At 46.4% G+C, this 14,858-nt stretch overlaps 1 protein-coding gene across 4 annotated transcripts; it reads left to right on the top strand.

Annotated features, from left to right (window-relative positions):
* The first annotated feature begins 6,539 nt into the window (after window positions 1–6,539).
* On the top strand, window positions 6,540–14,478 carry PRR16 (proline rich 16). Of its 4 annotated transcripts, none has more exons than XM_032953520.2 (4): window positions 6,704–6,783; window positions 7,264–7,321; window positions 8,093–8,253; window positions 8,843–14,478. In XM_032953520.2, the coding sequence occupies exons 3-4, from the start codon at window positions 8,110–8,112 to the stop codon at window positions 9,740–9,742; spliced, it is 1,044 nt and encodes a 347-aa protein (XP_032809411.2). In that variant the 5' UTR covers window positions 6,704–6,783; window positions 7,264–7,321; window positions 8,093–8,109; the 3' UTR covers window positions 9,743–14,478. The 4 variants fall into 4 exon arrangements, with proteins under 4 accessions (XP_032809410.2, XP_032809411.2, XP_032809413.2 ...); XM_032953522.2 differs by having other exon boundaries at window positions 6,730–6,783; window positions 8,098–8,253; XM_032953519.2 differs by lacking the exon at window positions 8,093–8,253 and having other exon boundaries at window positions 6,540–6,783; window positions 7,229–7,321.
* Window positions 14,479–14,858: the final 380 nt, after the last annotated feature.

Here is a 14,858-nt window from a genome sequence, read left to right as displayed (position 1 = left end):
TTTCAACAATTCCTTTGGATCCCACGGGCTGTTTAACACTGATGCCATGGCAGTCTTAACTGTCCCCTGCCTAACTCACCGATTATAACTTCTGTGCTCTGATCGTATGTAAAAAAACCACACACACACGTAAATCAATGCCTTAAATCCCATCGACGCATAATCAAATACGACGACCTGCTGCATAATGTCTCGGGCCGATCAACATTTGTTGCCAATGTAATCCAAACTTAAAACACAAATGTAAAACGCAGCAATGCGGGACCACAGTCAAATCAACATATTTACATTTGCATAAGTGTTACATTCAAATGTTACGTTAATAATTTAAACGCTACATGTTGCAGATATTTTTTTTTCCTCTCACCCTAAGTCGTGTGGTTTGTTCGCCATGAATAATGATCGGCGTTATGCAGAGATTTAATTAATGACGTTTCACGTGATTCCGCACAAGCAACGCCATTGAGAGCTCAGTGACGTCCCTCGTGTGGGTGGGCCAAGTTTGTTTTTTCCACATCCTTTCCAGACAGCCACAAGAGGGAAAACAGAACGCACAGCCATATGTGGGGAGCACATTTATATACGATTTCCATTTACCGTTTTATTGCACACACGCAGAGCGAGGTGTTAGATATCCTCGCAGGAAGAGAGGGTCCGTAAATGGCGCTCTTGATATGTGTCGGTTTCTGGAACAATCTTTCCTCTCACCCCCCCCCCCCACATATGTTGAACTTCTTTCGCATTTTACTATAGTTACAGTAGAGAATTATAAACAGATTTGATTGAAAAATAAAACATTAATCCGAGTAGATGGGGACAGGAATATTGCTGTTTTGGTTTGGAGTCGCTAACAGTATGCATATATTCTGGGGGTAAAAGAAACACATTGTTTATATAGATATGTGCTGTGGTGCACCAATTCATTTATCGAGCACAGAATTTCACAGACGGTTCTTGGCACATGTGGACAACTGAGCATTCGAGTTTCAGGCACATCTGGCTTGATCAGAAGCCACTCCCACAGCCAAATTCAAAGGGTGTGGTGATGCAGAGCATTGATAGCAAGCGCTCTTCCACATCCTATCACAGCGAGTTGTCTTGCGCTTAAGAATTCAGTGTGATAACAAACCCTTGCATGTGTTTGTCAACGGGAAGACTTCATTCACAACGACGGTGATTCACAGAAAGCAGGAAACTCTACGGAGATAAGAGAATCAACACTAGCAGTCCAACAACTTTTATAAACACGTTCTTAGCCTTAAACATCATAGTAATTTTTTTTTATTACTTTTTCGCGATCAACAATACGTAATGTAGGAAGCTACCTTGCAAATAACAGTGATGGCCATCGAAGTGTGGTCCTAGTAACGATTATGCACATAATTAAACGGATCACTTTGCATTGTTTGAGATGGCAATGCTATTTAAATACCCCACCCCACACAGAATAAATAGTCGCTGCGAATGTGTTTTCATATTCATTCAACACAAATGTATGCAACATCATTTCCAGTCGTGCCAGTGTTTGGAGCCGTAATCTACGTGTAACCACCCATGTGATTACAGAAATTACGTGATGCTGCATTGACAGAATTGCACAATCACAATTAACAAAACAAATGAGCACAGTAATTACAAACACTGCGGCCTGAAATATGGAAAATTAAAATTGGCGATGTTTTGGGCAATGGCTCTTCTTCACATCACATATCGATGTGTTTTTAAATATTATTCATGATGATTATCAGACTTGGAAATTGATCAGAAACACTGCACAACCGCGCAACATGCATTGTCATTTGAGAATTGGTTTCAAGAGGATGTTGACAAAGGTGAAGGTGGAGCACTGTAATAGCTTGCTCACGCCACTGCTGGCAGGAGGGCCATCACTCGAGAAAGCTCGAGAGAGTGCCACCTATAGGGTATTTGGCCTACTCTTCCACACCGGCCAGACATCTTAAAATAGGTGGGATAACCCACACTTCACCGATCGCTTGACCCATGTATACAGCTGGCTGGACAGAGGAAAGGGTGGACGAATATATATGAAGCAAAGTGACATTCCAGATACAATTCTGGACATATCTCTGATATCCCCGAGATAATTCGAACTAGACAGAGGAAGCCGGCAGGTTCTGTGGATGTGCAGAGCGGGACTTACAGGTGCCCCTCCTGTCGCCCCACCTCCATTTCGGAAGTAAATCAAATGCAGAAAGAATGGCCAAGAGGGAGACGCACGTGGCGTTGTGACGCGGCTCTCCAATAGGGGGAACGTCACGTGAGCTGCCACGTGGAAGTGCTAAGCGTTTGTATTTGACACGTGTCCCTGTTTGTTTACAGAGTGGTATTAAAGTCACCCTGTACAGTGTCTGTTTAATGTTTCACGTTGCTGGAGCTCAGTTTTGTAATCTTGCGCTGTGTTCACTCTGGTCGAATTATTTAGTTTCAATCCCTCATGCAAAGCAGTTGAGCATTTCATTTGTATTGCTTCCGTTGCTTTTGGTGACGCAGGGGAACAGTTGAAATTCAAATCTATCGTTGGTCCCTTGAGTTCTCTCTCGGTTAAACAAAATAATCTTGAAACTTGATGTTAACTACAGCCCTGTACTGTTGTGGCAGGCGCCTGGGGGGAGGGGGGGTACTAGAGGGGGGTGACCCCCCCCCCCCCCGACTCTCCTGCTGGTGGCTCAACTCCATTATAAATTCACGACAATATTTACAAAGGGATTTGGAGCTAGAGCAGAATGCACGACAGACAATGTCAACGATCTCGTTATGAATTCTGTTCAGCATTTCAAATGCGTTTAAAGTGTGTTTAACTTCGATTTTCATACCCCCCTGGGTGTGTGTACGTCCCCTGTTAAACATTGTCACGCTACAGCGCTAGTTGGCTGTTGACCTCCGAACCCAGAGGTGACACCGATGGACATACAGGGGCTCCTAGAACTTACAAACGAGTTAGGTTCCATAGGTCTGTTTGTAAGTCGATTTGTTCGTAAGTCCAACTTTACTACCGTAGATTCCAAACATGTTGTACGACATGTACACTAAACACGGGAATTGCTTTAAAAGTTGTTTAATCTCCTGTAGATGCAGATGCCACTGGTTCTTCATGTTCTGCAGATGTAGATGCCACTGGTTCTTCATGTTCTGCAGATGTAGATGCTAATTTCCTTTGGTGCTCATGTGTCCTTTCTACTCTCTTGAAAAGGCTCAGTTCGAACAGGCAACTGCACTTACGGACATGTTTGTTCGTATTTCTGAAAGTTCGTAAGTCGAGTGTTCGTAAGTAGAGGAGTCTGTAGTGATTGATGCATTCATTGTGATAATGCCAAGCAGATAATGCGTCGTCCCCATATTTCTCTCTCCACCTTAAATAATTCGTCTTTTTTTTTACAACACATCAGCCCCAAAGCCTTCTGGGAGTGCATCCTATCACCAGCATTGGTTCAATACATGCATTTTTTTACTAGATTCGACATTTGCTCTCAGGCTCGCTTGAATATTATCATTTGTTCTGTGATGACACTTTGTTTAACAGCTCCTGACCCACTACTGGAAAACGTTAGTTTCAGAAAACCTTCTCGTCCGTTGGACAAAACTATAATATTACTTTGTTTTACTGTGGTGAGCCAGTCTCTTTGCCACCCGTCTAAAAAAAAAACCCCTCTCTCTGCATCACGTGCCATGGCCCGAACGGAAACTGCTACGAGTTAAGACTAGTAATGTGTTAATGGTATGTTGAACTTCTTTCACACCGTTCGGCGCCAACCAGAGGTGCGCGCGAAGGACAACAAACTGAACACGCACAAAAACAAACTGTTATATACGTTTGTAAGTAATCAGAATGAGCAGTCACGCACGGCGGCACAGATGACGCAAACCCCACCCTGTCTACCCATAAGGGGGTCACATTGAGTTTCTTACAACTCTGGCTACAGTAGTTTGAACACAAGACGCACGTTTCATTGGATGCACCCCCCCGCCCCCATGCCTTCAGGGCGACTGAAAATAACAAACGACCACAGACAACTGCACATCCGTTTCACATGCAGCCGTGTCCCTCTGCTGTGCCTCGTACCGCGCCGACCAATTGCTGAGCCAGAGGTGACTTATCCCCCTTAACTGACAATGAGTCATCAATAAATGTTTTAATAACACGACAATAGCCACAGCCACACTGAATAGAGTGTTGCAGACGGTACAGAGAATTACTGAACCGAAGGTGACTTAGAATTATTTAACGACAATGAGTGATTTGCATTATTAACAAAACAATGTCCCGAGCTGCCGTAGCCCAACGTTACAGACGTCATGTAATTGAAATGTAGAGAGGGAGCGAGTTTGGGTCAAGCACAGTTACAGTTAAGTTTTTAATGTAAACAAATGAATGTAATTCGGCGTGTACATGTCTGTCAGCGAGCCTTCGACACTTCACGTGGCCTCAAAGTGCACCTAGCCTGGCACATGCGCCGTGGTGACGTCACCGACACTTAGTGGCGAATGGTGGTTATTGGTATTGGTCTTTATCCTGCATTTATTGTCTAATGTACGCGCTCGTCGCTCTGACTAATGGTGATATTTCAGGCGTGCATCTCCCTTCATGCCTCTCCGTGCGCACTTTCACTTTCTTGGATAAAAAATTAAATGACCACATTTATTTATTTTTACATCAGAATCTTTATCGGCACCTTTAGACTGCAGGATGAATCCGATGAGCTGAGGCTCTTTTTCAAAGATGTCCAGTAGGGGAGAGTCAGCGAGTTACAAAAACAAAGAATACAAAAAGATTGTATCACAGCGGGTAAACATGGACCCATTAAAAATGCATCACTGGGCTACTAAGGTATAATTTTACACAGTGCACACACACACACACCTTATTTACTAATAATTACGCAAATGTGTGTTAAATTGCACGTTCCGTGGATCAGCTTTTTTTTTTACAAACTTCCCCATTATTAAACACTGAACTTACTCGCTTGTTCATAAATTGCTCACATTCTGAACACACCATCTACACTTGATGCTGCTTGCCGTAAACGTCCCCTAGTAACGTCTCCATATGCGCGACCTCCCTCGCGCTCGCGATCGTAAAGTGACACGTCCCTGAACGCTTTAGGCCACGACGGGAACGCTCCATAGAAACCATCTCGAAGGTATTTTGTCCAACTCTTCCACACTGACGCGACGTCCCCTGAGTGCGGCGGGGGGGGGGGGGGGGTACCCGCACTTTAGTCCACCACATGCGACCGGCCGGTCGACTATCGGTGGTGTAACTCGTGTACATTGCAAGGGGGGCAAAGGCGGAGAGGGATTTAGGAAACTTGCCCCGTTGTGTCTCATTTCATCGTGTTCTTCTCACTTCCACAACTAAACTATTTTTATTTTATTTACCAGGTAAGGCTCACTGAGCGATACAGCTCTTTTTTTAGAAGCGATCTGACCACAAATGATAGCTCAACGCAGTGGCTTCTCGGGTGAAAATTCAGAGCAGCCAAACACTCTACACGCGTGTTTCTAAATGTAGAGGGGAAAACAATCGGAGGACCGGGAGAAAATCCACGCGACCACGGGGAGAACATGCAAACACCAAATGCCACAACAGTGTACAGTAATTTAATATCTGAACCTGTTTTGGTAATGCCCTATAAAATACCGTCTGAGCTTCAAAGCATATAACCGTTTAGGTTTGTAATAAACGTGAACAGCAGCCCTGGACAGACTAAGACAGCCGGGCGTGGTTGCTGTCCCAACCACTCCCTCGTGTGCTGTGCCAGCCTTAGTAGGTGCTCGCTAACAGAACGAGCCGCCGTAGTGAGTGGAGTGAATAATAAATAACAGGGGATATTTTTGACTGGCAATGCTGCTCCATGTATACTGCGGGCATTGTGCTGCGTTGCGGGCATGTGTGTGTGGAATTCACGTGCGCCGCGCGTTGTAGCGCGTGAATGAATGAGCCACTGTGTTCGTATGCGCGAGCGCTTTTTTGAGTGTGCGTGCTATATAGTGTTGTGGGGAGCGGTGGCGCAGTGGTTAGCGCGCTGCTCTACGAAACTGGTGTCCCGAGTTCGATTCCCTTCCACGGCCAGCACCAGTGACGATTATCTGAATTGGTCCTCGGCCTTCCAAATGTCGACTCAGCCTCAAATTGCTACTTTGGTGCGGTGTGTAGTAAACATCGGCACTGGAGAGACAAAGGCGGCCGGGCGTGGTGCTGGCCACTCACCCCCTCGTGTGGCGTTCCGACCTTCATAGGTGCTCTAGCAGCACTCGCTCCAACATTCTGTTAAGGCTACACGGGGGGATCGTTGTCTTTTGTATGTTAGTGTGTGAGTGTACGTTAGTGTATATTAGTATTTGAGTGTGTGTGTGTGTGTTAGTGTGTGCGCCACTGCTCCTCCCGTCCGCCTTGCGCCGCTCACCCAGTCGCCACGATCCGTGCGCGCATCTCACTCGCGCGCGCGCACGAGAGGAGGAGGAGGAGGCACCGCCACGCAGCAAGCTCGCATTGCCGCCTTCTTCAGCGACACCAACACCAAAGATCATTCAGCGAGCATTACAAAAAACCCCACCAGCAACCACCACCACCGCCATCATCATCATCATTACCACCACAACCACCATCATCATCATCATCATCGCCACCACCACCACCACTTTCTCTGGTGCATCTGCGCAATGCAAGCATCGAGGCAGCGCCGTATCGCTCAACGATCCCTCGACTCCACTGAGCGCCGCGTTGACTCCGGGAGTTCAGTGCGCACCATCGGAGCTGCCATGGTGAGCAGCAGCAGCAGCAGCAGCAGCTAAAACGCACGCGACACCGGCTGCGCGGCGAGCCACTCCGTGTATCTGGTCTCTTGTTATGCGTAAAGCGCACACACAAGCCAAGCCCGTCTTGTCTGCCTTCCTGTCTCTGTCCTCCGCGTGCGTCTCATTCGCGCGACAGCGCGCAACTTGTTCGATTCGTTATAGACATAGACACGCAGGGCGCCTGTATTGGGGGGCGGGGGGGGGGAATTGGGACACAAGCAGTACTCGGGCGCCTGAATGTGTTCGGCTAATTGAGGTGGGGGGGGGGGGGGTGAAAGTGTTGACGAGATGCGTTACAATTATTTTCATTATTAGTTTGCTTCAACGTCTACGCAACCGTTGCCAATTCAATGAATAAGGCGACTCGCGTAAACAAAACACACAAAAAAAACAACTGTGCGCGCTTTGACAGATGGAAAGGAAAATTGAACGTATCGTTCACAACAGGAACAGCGCTGGACGCGACTTGCAGCGAACCCGAGACGTCTCCGCAAGGCAGCAGCAAGTACGTCGCGCGTGTTGGGGGAACGAGTGCGCGCATTTTTACAGTGACGCAATAACAGCGGCCCTGTCGTCTATCCACTGCTGGATGAGGGAGAGGGGCCTCCTCCCCACGGCGGTCGCGGGTGTGTTTCATTATATGACGGCTCAAGGGTAAATAACTTTCGTAATGCCTCGAGATGCGGCTGCAGTTAAGAGCCTTCATACATACTAATTGTACCGTATTATTGTATAACGCTGTCACTATAGGCGGATGCTGTTTTATATACATGTCTATGCTGGTTGTAAACAGTGTTCGATGCTCCCGGAGTAAAACTGTGAGCAAATATAACCGCGTCGTCGGCTGTTTCGTGGCTGCTGCTGTTTAGCATCCCTACGGCGTGCTTCCGCGTTATACCGCGCGTCGTTCGGCCCGATGTCCGACGTTTTACTCCACGTTCTGGGAGCTTATTCTGATATTTAATGGACGCTCCCAGCACGTGGTGTGAAACGCCGAGCAACTGTGGACTTACAGATAATAAGCATATATACGCAGAGCTACGTTCGGTTACCACATGTTAAATACAAGTGTGTCAGTCCATTGCGCTATTGGCTTTTCAAACTACCAGCAGCATCTGTTGGAGCAAACAAACTTCAGATCGGTTTCGCTCTCATGGGCCTCATCAGCAGCCAGGCGTTTAAACAAATGCTACTGTGTTGCGAGATGTTATTGGCAAAAACACTCCGTTTAAAACCAAGGTCTCGAGGGAATAAGAGCCGCTCATTTGAATTGCAGCGCAGCTGTGACGAATAATGTCAAGTGAAGAGAACCCTTCTGGACAGATCTACCTCGGCCTCGTGTCGCGCTCCCTCGTTAAGGAACAGGTAAAAGTCGTCATCGACGACCTCGAAATGGTCCTAGGAGAGTTGAAAGACGTCGCAAAAGAGCTGAAGGAGGTGAGTTAATGTTTGTCATGACCGCATTTCATTAAAAAAAAAAATCATCATCGTTGCCTATGATGAAACCACTGCTGGATGAAGGCCTTGCCCCAAGCCGGTGCTGCGATGCAACAATCCGTCCGGCAATGTGCACGCGAGTCGATCTCATTACTTCATGCACATTCGACGGGACGTTATTCATAAGCCCCTTAAGTTCATGCCCATGCTTGTGGTTGTGCGCATGAGCGATGCTAAATAAGAAGGCTGAATTTAGCTGACCTCATTAAATCACGATGGTAATGCGTTTCCTTTTCACGGTATGGTTCCCCGAATGCTGCTGCTGTTGTTTGAGACAAAAAAAAAAACATCATCATTTGTTGCGTCAATGGATGTCATGTACATGCACCCTGAAGGTCCGGTGGAAAGAATGCCCACAGTCTGAGCACTACTCAATCTGAACAGCTGCACCCGTGCGTGGATTAAGACAGTCCCTGTGGATTAAGGTCCTGAGCACAATTAAGAGAATGGGGAGACTGATCGATATGAACCGTATATATATTTATTGGTAGTTGCCGCTCAGTCACGTCCGCCCAATGAAACCCCACAGGTGGTGAGCCAAATCGACACGCTGACGGGCAGCCTGAATCTGGACGAAGAGACGGACGAGTCCAAGTGCAGCACCCTCACCAGCTCCTCGAGTGGAGCCACGGGCTCCAGCGGAGGAGCCACGGTACACAGGCTGAGCCGCTTCAGCACCACGGTCAGCGCCTTCAGCAGCAGCAGCTGCAGCAGCAGCAGCAGCACGGTGCTGACCGTGCTGCGCCGGGCAAAGCCGCCCGTGCCGCCCCCCAGGACCACGCCCGTGTCGGTGTCGTCATTGTCATCGTCGTCGTCCTCCTCCTCGTATCGAGGAGAGGTGGTCGCGGGGCAGGCCCAACACGCTTGCCTCCTCGTCAACGGGAGTCTGGTTCGCGTGCAGCAGCAGCAGCATCAGCGGCAGCAGCATCTGCAGCAGGTGCAGCAGGTGCAAATGCCCGGCGGGTCTGGACAAGGGGTCACGGTGCCCAACGGAGATGCCGCTGCAGCTTCCGGCGCCAGCGGCACGTCGGAGGTGGCACGGAGGCTGCAGAAGTGCTCGCAGGTGCACCGGGTGAGCGTCACCAAAGAGGGCGAGGTGCAGAGCTCCGCGTCCAAGGAGCGCGTGAGGTTCAGCGACATGGTGCAGTACCACGGCTTCGTCTACGACTCGGACCGCTCGGAGCATCGCGTGCAGCAGCGCATGCGCGTGCAGGAGACTCGGAGCGTCGCCGCGGCAGTGCAGCACAGACATCAGTGTCCTGGGGGGGTGGTGCCCCTGGGCGGGACGGCCCCCTCCTCCGTGACCCTGGTCAGCAGCAGCAGCAGCAGCGTGTTCTACCGTGCCAGCGAAAGCGTTGTTCGCTCCAGGGACGATGCGAAGCCACCGCCTAAAGCGATCCTCCGCAAGTCGAGGAACACCACCGTCTAAAGGCGTCGGGGGGAGTTGAGCGGTTGTCGCGTACTCAGGGATATATATATCGTCAACAGAGACTGTGACGGACTGCTGGCTCCGATACCGACGGATGTTAACACGTGGGAATGATGACATTTGCTCTTGTGCACCTTAAAAAAAAAAACCAAACAGGACTGATGACGCTGCGTCAATTAATGCGAGTCGAGTATATTCAATAAATCATATATATATAAAAACATTGACATTAATAAAGGTGACCCGTGACTCCCCACCCCCCCTCCCCGACATCCCCGTTTTAAATAAACGAACCCTCCCCCACATTCTTTGATCCTCCAAAGTTCCCATGCCATGCATGGTTGATTGCGAGTCGAAAGCGGGATGGCGTGCCGCTGTAATTGACGTGAAAGCCATTTGGCAGCACGGGACACGGTAGGAAAGAGTTATTCAGTCGACATGCAGCCACTTCGTATCGTGACCTTCCGATCCCGCGTCACCTTCGCGGTTGTTTGTTGTTGTTGTTGTTGTTTTAACCCCATTTTTACATTCGAGTGTATCATCATTGTGATGTGTTCAGCCTTTCTAAATAAATGCACTACAAGTTTCAATTATCTCTTTGAAGGAAAATAACAGAAATAAGCGTACTTGCACACACAGAGGCACCGTGGGTATTGTGACATCCTACACTCGCTTTTGAAAACAAAATGTACTTTAAATAGGCTACTTAAATAAAAACACACCCATATGAATAATTATCTCAATGTCACTGTTAGGGGTTGCACTGATGCATTGATTAATGGATTAAAATCGATTCTCTAAGCTAACGATACATGCATCAAGTCACTTTCATTATAATATATAGTTTGATTCATGCATGTAATAATAAATAAGACATTTGAATTATCCTTATATATTCTCTGTAATAGAGTTACATGACCCACTGCAGCCACTAAAGGTTGCTACTTTCATCACAAAGTAAAACCTAGAAAAATAATTGATAAGACGTACGTAGGTGGTTCACGGGTCAGACCACTGAACTGGCACCGCTGAGATCCTGGATTTGAATCTCAGCAGCCACCTGTGATTGTAAGTGTAGTGTCGGTTTATGGTCTCAGCATGAAATATGGTTCTGCACTTAAATTGGATACAATTTCAGCTCTGAGAATAAAAATACTGCATCGGGTTGACTTCCATCCACGCAGGGTAGGTGAGGAAAGTGCTGCCCCCTACTGTGGTGACCAGAGTTCACTTAAAAAAGGGGATTTCAGAAGCGGTTCAGCGATATCAGTTTGTTTTTTTTCCCGTGGGCTGTTCGCGAGCTGTGTAAGTTTGCACTGCTGTGCGAGAGATCCAAATGAAATCTTCACGGCATGACCTGATACCGATAGCACAATTTGGATAAGACAAAATAATTGATTCTTGAATTTAATTCTGTATTCAATTGTTGAATCGAATTTCTTACCCTTGAAATTTGGCCATTGAATCTTTGGGCAATTGCGAGTGGCGGAGGGTATCGGCTGGTGAATCACTGCACCCAAGGCTGTTGTGGTGCAGCTGTTTGACCCAGTGGGAAGTCTAGGTGTGCTGGGTATGGGCGAATGGTAACATTACTCACAAAATAATAACAGTGCCTGGGACAGCATTCACCTTCCTTGTAGACATAACGGGTGTAACTTCCTCAATAACACTATCACATATTGTTTTCGCAGCTGTGTTTGGGTGGCTATCGGATGTCTTTTCAGGTTGAACAACACCTAAATAGTTAATCTAAGAGAGAGCTAAACAGTATTTGGATCATTGGGTGTTTTCACTTTCTACCTAGCAACTTCAACTTGGGATCCACCATTGCTACTTGAGTACGAGTCATTTTTATATAAATTCACGATGCTGTATAAAAAACATTCTAGTGACACGAGAGTCAATATTTTAACAGGAATGCTAGTCTACGGGCACCGTTTCTGTTTTATTTATATAGCATTCCAGTGTGTGCTATTTACAAGGGATAATTTGGACCATTTTCAAGCTCACCATACTCTGCGTGTAGACGCTACACTTGATTGCAACTCCCCACCACTGCCTTCCCACGATGAGCTCCAGGGTTATTATTACCACAATCTCATAATTCTATATCACATATATTCCATTTTTGTGTAATAGTCCACTCTTTCATACCTAATCTGAATCAAATATTCTGATGGCCGGTCGGCTTATCTTGTTCCCTGCTTCAGCAGATCATTTAAAATCTAAATTAATTTTGTCACATCCATTGTTGAGAGCTGCATTCAGTGAAGGCACACATGCACGCACGGACACGCACACGGGGCTGCACTTCCAAGGGCGATATGAGTGGCTCAATGCTATTAGCTCTCGAGCCATTGACCCAAAAAAAAATATCAGTGACAAATGCTAACTATATATGTATAATTTTGTATTCATAATTTGTTACTTTTGGGTTAAACCGTGGAGGTATCGTGCCAATGTTTGTTTACTATAACCTTCCACCTCCCGACAAAAGCAAATCAAGTTGTCACGTCGGCACATGCAAATTTATTTGGTTTATTAGCAAAAACAGACTCTTAAAATGCAAGCTGGAGATTGCATCCAGAATCATCAGGTTGTTTAACAGGAGCTCAGATGTGGAGTGAAAGCGCTTCCTAATCAAATTCCTTAAGTAGATGCCATGACGTCATCGGCACATTCATGCACGTGATGGGGATTAATGTCCTAAACTCTTAACTAGAATTACAATACCATTAAGATGCCACCTTCAGTACGAACATAATACCCCTTAACATTATTAAGGATAGCCTATTTTCACCAACCGCCATATAGATTAACTTCATTACACTAATGTAACATGCCAATCACAATCACATGGCAATCAACTGTAATTATTAAACTAGATCACCTGCATGAATGTTGCCATGACATTGCAGTATCTAATTAAGGACCAGGATCAGGAAGTGCTTTCACAAGAGATCTGAGCTCTTGTTAACAACCTGATGATGCTGGAAGTAATCTTCAGCAAAACGCTGGAGATAAAATTAGACAAATTTTGTTTGCTTCTTAGCATTCCGGCTTTTGCTAATAACAAAATAAATTTGCATATGCACAAACGTGATAACTACATTTTATTGGCGCTGTCGGGTGGTGGAGGGTTACAGGTAAAAATAGCATTACATCTCCACGATCTAACCCGAAAGAAACCAATTATCAATCATAAAATTTGCCGTGAAAACCTACGTACAAAACGTATATATTTGTTTTGTATTTTATTCCTGAACTCCAAATGATTTATGATCGCAAAATAACCAAGGTAGCGTTTAAAAAAAAGATTATTAAAGAAGGGTACCATGGTACGCTTGATAGAGAATATAATATTAGTTAAAAACTAAGAAATATCTACGTGAATATGAAAATAACAATTGCATGTTTCCATGAAACAAAAACAGTACATATGCTAAGATTTCTGCCCTGAGGACATACTGCTCTGGATGAATATTTAAAGCATTTGCCACCTCAAGTGGCACCAGCCAAGCCCTCTTAGCGCATTGGGCGATATGACCAGCATTGGAATGTGCAGTCTTGGCATTTCCAGAAACACTGCCATTAATTAAATGACGTCCACTGTTCCCCGACACTCGTGCTCCATTTCGTTTTTCGGAGTACGATTATTTCCGAGGGGGGTTCAAAGTTCACGTCGCGCTTGAGGATAATTGACAAATGCCTTTTGTCTGCACGCTGGATGCACTCGATAATTTTAATAAATGACACGTATTAATATTAATGGACACTCTTGTGAAACTGTTCTTAAGCCTGAAAGGTTACTATTTTATTCAAATGCGTTGTCACACGTTCCCACTCGGGTAGTGTGGGAACAATAAATAAAGTACTTTGCACAAGTTGTATTCCCCAAATCAAACAAGGGATGGCAGTTCACAAAAGTCAACGGCTGTCAAGGTGGACACGAATTTCCCCGTGAAAATGCATCCTGTGGACACGTTGTTAGCGCCCGCATTAACAATGCGGTTGGATGCCCTCATATTAAAATCGGAAGAGAGAAACATTATTCAGAAACATTGCATATTCAACCTCACATTCAACACCCTGCAATTATATTTAATACACACGATGAACGTGTATAATGATAAGGAGGAGGACATATATACATAAATAAACTATATTTATATGAACATATATTCAGCATCGAAGAACACTGTTTACCTACAACAGAAACACGTTGCGTCTGCCCACATCTGTACATGTCGTATTCGCTACGTATGTTTACAAACCACGCTTAAGCCTTTTGGTAAACACTTGCAACCCGGGATACAGCTCAATGAGAATCGCCTTTTCCTTCTTAGCGACGTGCGGGCCCCCGAAGTTAAAATCCGCTGAGACTCGACGGCTCTAAAAACAATAATTATTGTTTTCATTTTCGAATGCACCAGAGGGGCGCACGAGGCTATTGTAATGGTATCGATGTTCAACGGTGCAGTGGTGCAAAGGTTTGCCGGAAGGAGGAGGAACAGAAAATTAAGATCGCTCCATCTAAGACGCGGCTTCAATACGTGCGCATTTACATTGCTCGCTCGCTGGCTCACTGCTTGGTGTAAAATGTTTTGTTGTTGTTGTTGTTGATCCGAGGGTTCAGGCACCCGTTTGTCGCCGCCACGTTGCTGCTCGTCTGCCCTTGCACGCCACTGTGGAATTCCAGCCAATGTGCGCTTAATAAAAGTCAAAAGTTCCATTTGTAGCAGCGTAACCACTGTGATATTGTCCTATTTATGTACTGTACGCGCGCGTATATATATATAAAAAAAAATTCAACGCAATTTGCTTGTGCCATGCGTGAGCTAACCGCCCATTAATGCGCAACACCCGACGTCTCGCGGGTTTATTCCAGGGTTCCGCGGCTCGTTGCCGCTGGAGGGTGGTGGCCCGAGGCCACCGGGACCCGTCTGCGTGCCTCTCACCCCGGCGAGGATTTGTTTGGTACCCCCTTTTGCGACGATGTCACCCTGGATTCTGCACCCTCACCTCCGCCGCAGGGAAAAAAGGTCGTGAGATGCCCGCTTCCAAACAAGGCTGTCAGCGTAGGGTACGAGCGGGAGGGAAGACAACAACAACAACA

The sequence above is a fragment of the Petromyzon marinus genome, chromosome 13 (assembly GCF_048934315.1).
Source record: "Petromyzon marinus isolate PM22_M1 ecotype Great Lakes invasive population chromosome 13, UKy_Petmar_22M1.pri1.0, whole genome shotgun sequence".
Taxonomy (NCBI): Eukaryota; Metazoa; Chordata; class Hyperoartia; order Petromyzontiformes; family Petromyzontidae; genus Petromyzon; species Petromyzon marinus.
Note: the sequence above shows the minus strand (reverse complement) of the source record. Positions and strands in the feature narration are given on the sequence as shown.

Excerpts from the sequence above, each read along its gene's own strand:
- PRR16 (XM_032953519.2), top strand. The coding sequence starts at position 6,682 with ATGCAAGCATCGAGGCAGCGCCGTATCGCTCAACGATCCCTCGACTCC. Across the intron at positions 6,784-7,228 it reads GCACCATCGGAGCTGCCATG|ATGGAAAGGAAAATTGAACG; the intron begins GTGAGCAGCAGC and ends GCGCTTTGACAG. Across the intron at positions 7,322-8,842 it reads TCTCCGCAAGGCAGCAGCAA|GTGGTGAGCCAAATCGACAC; the intron begins GTACGTCGCGCG and ends GAAACCCCACAG.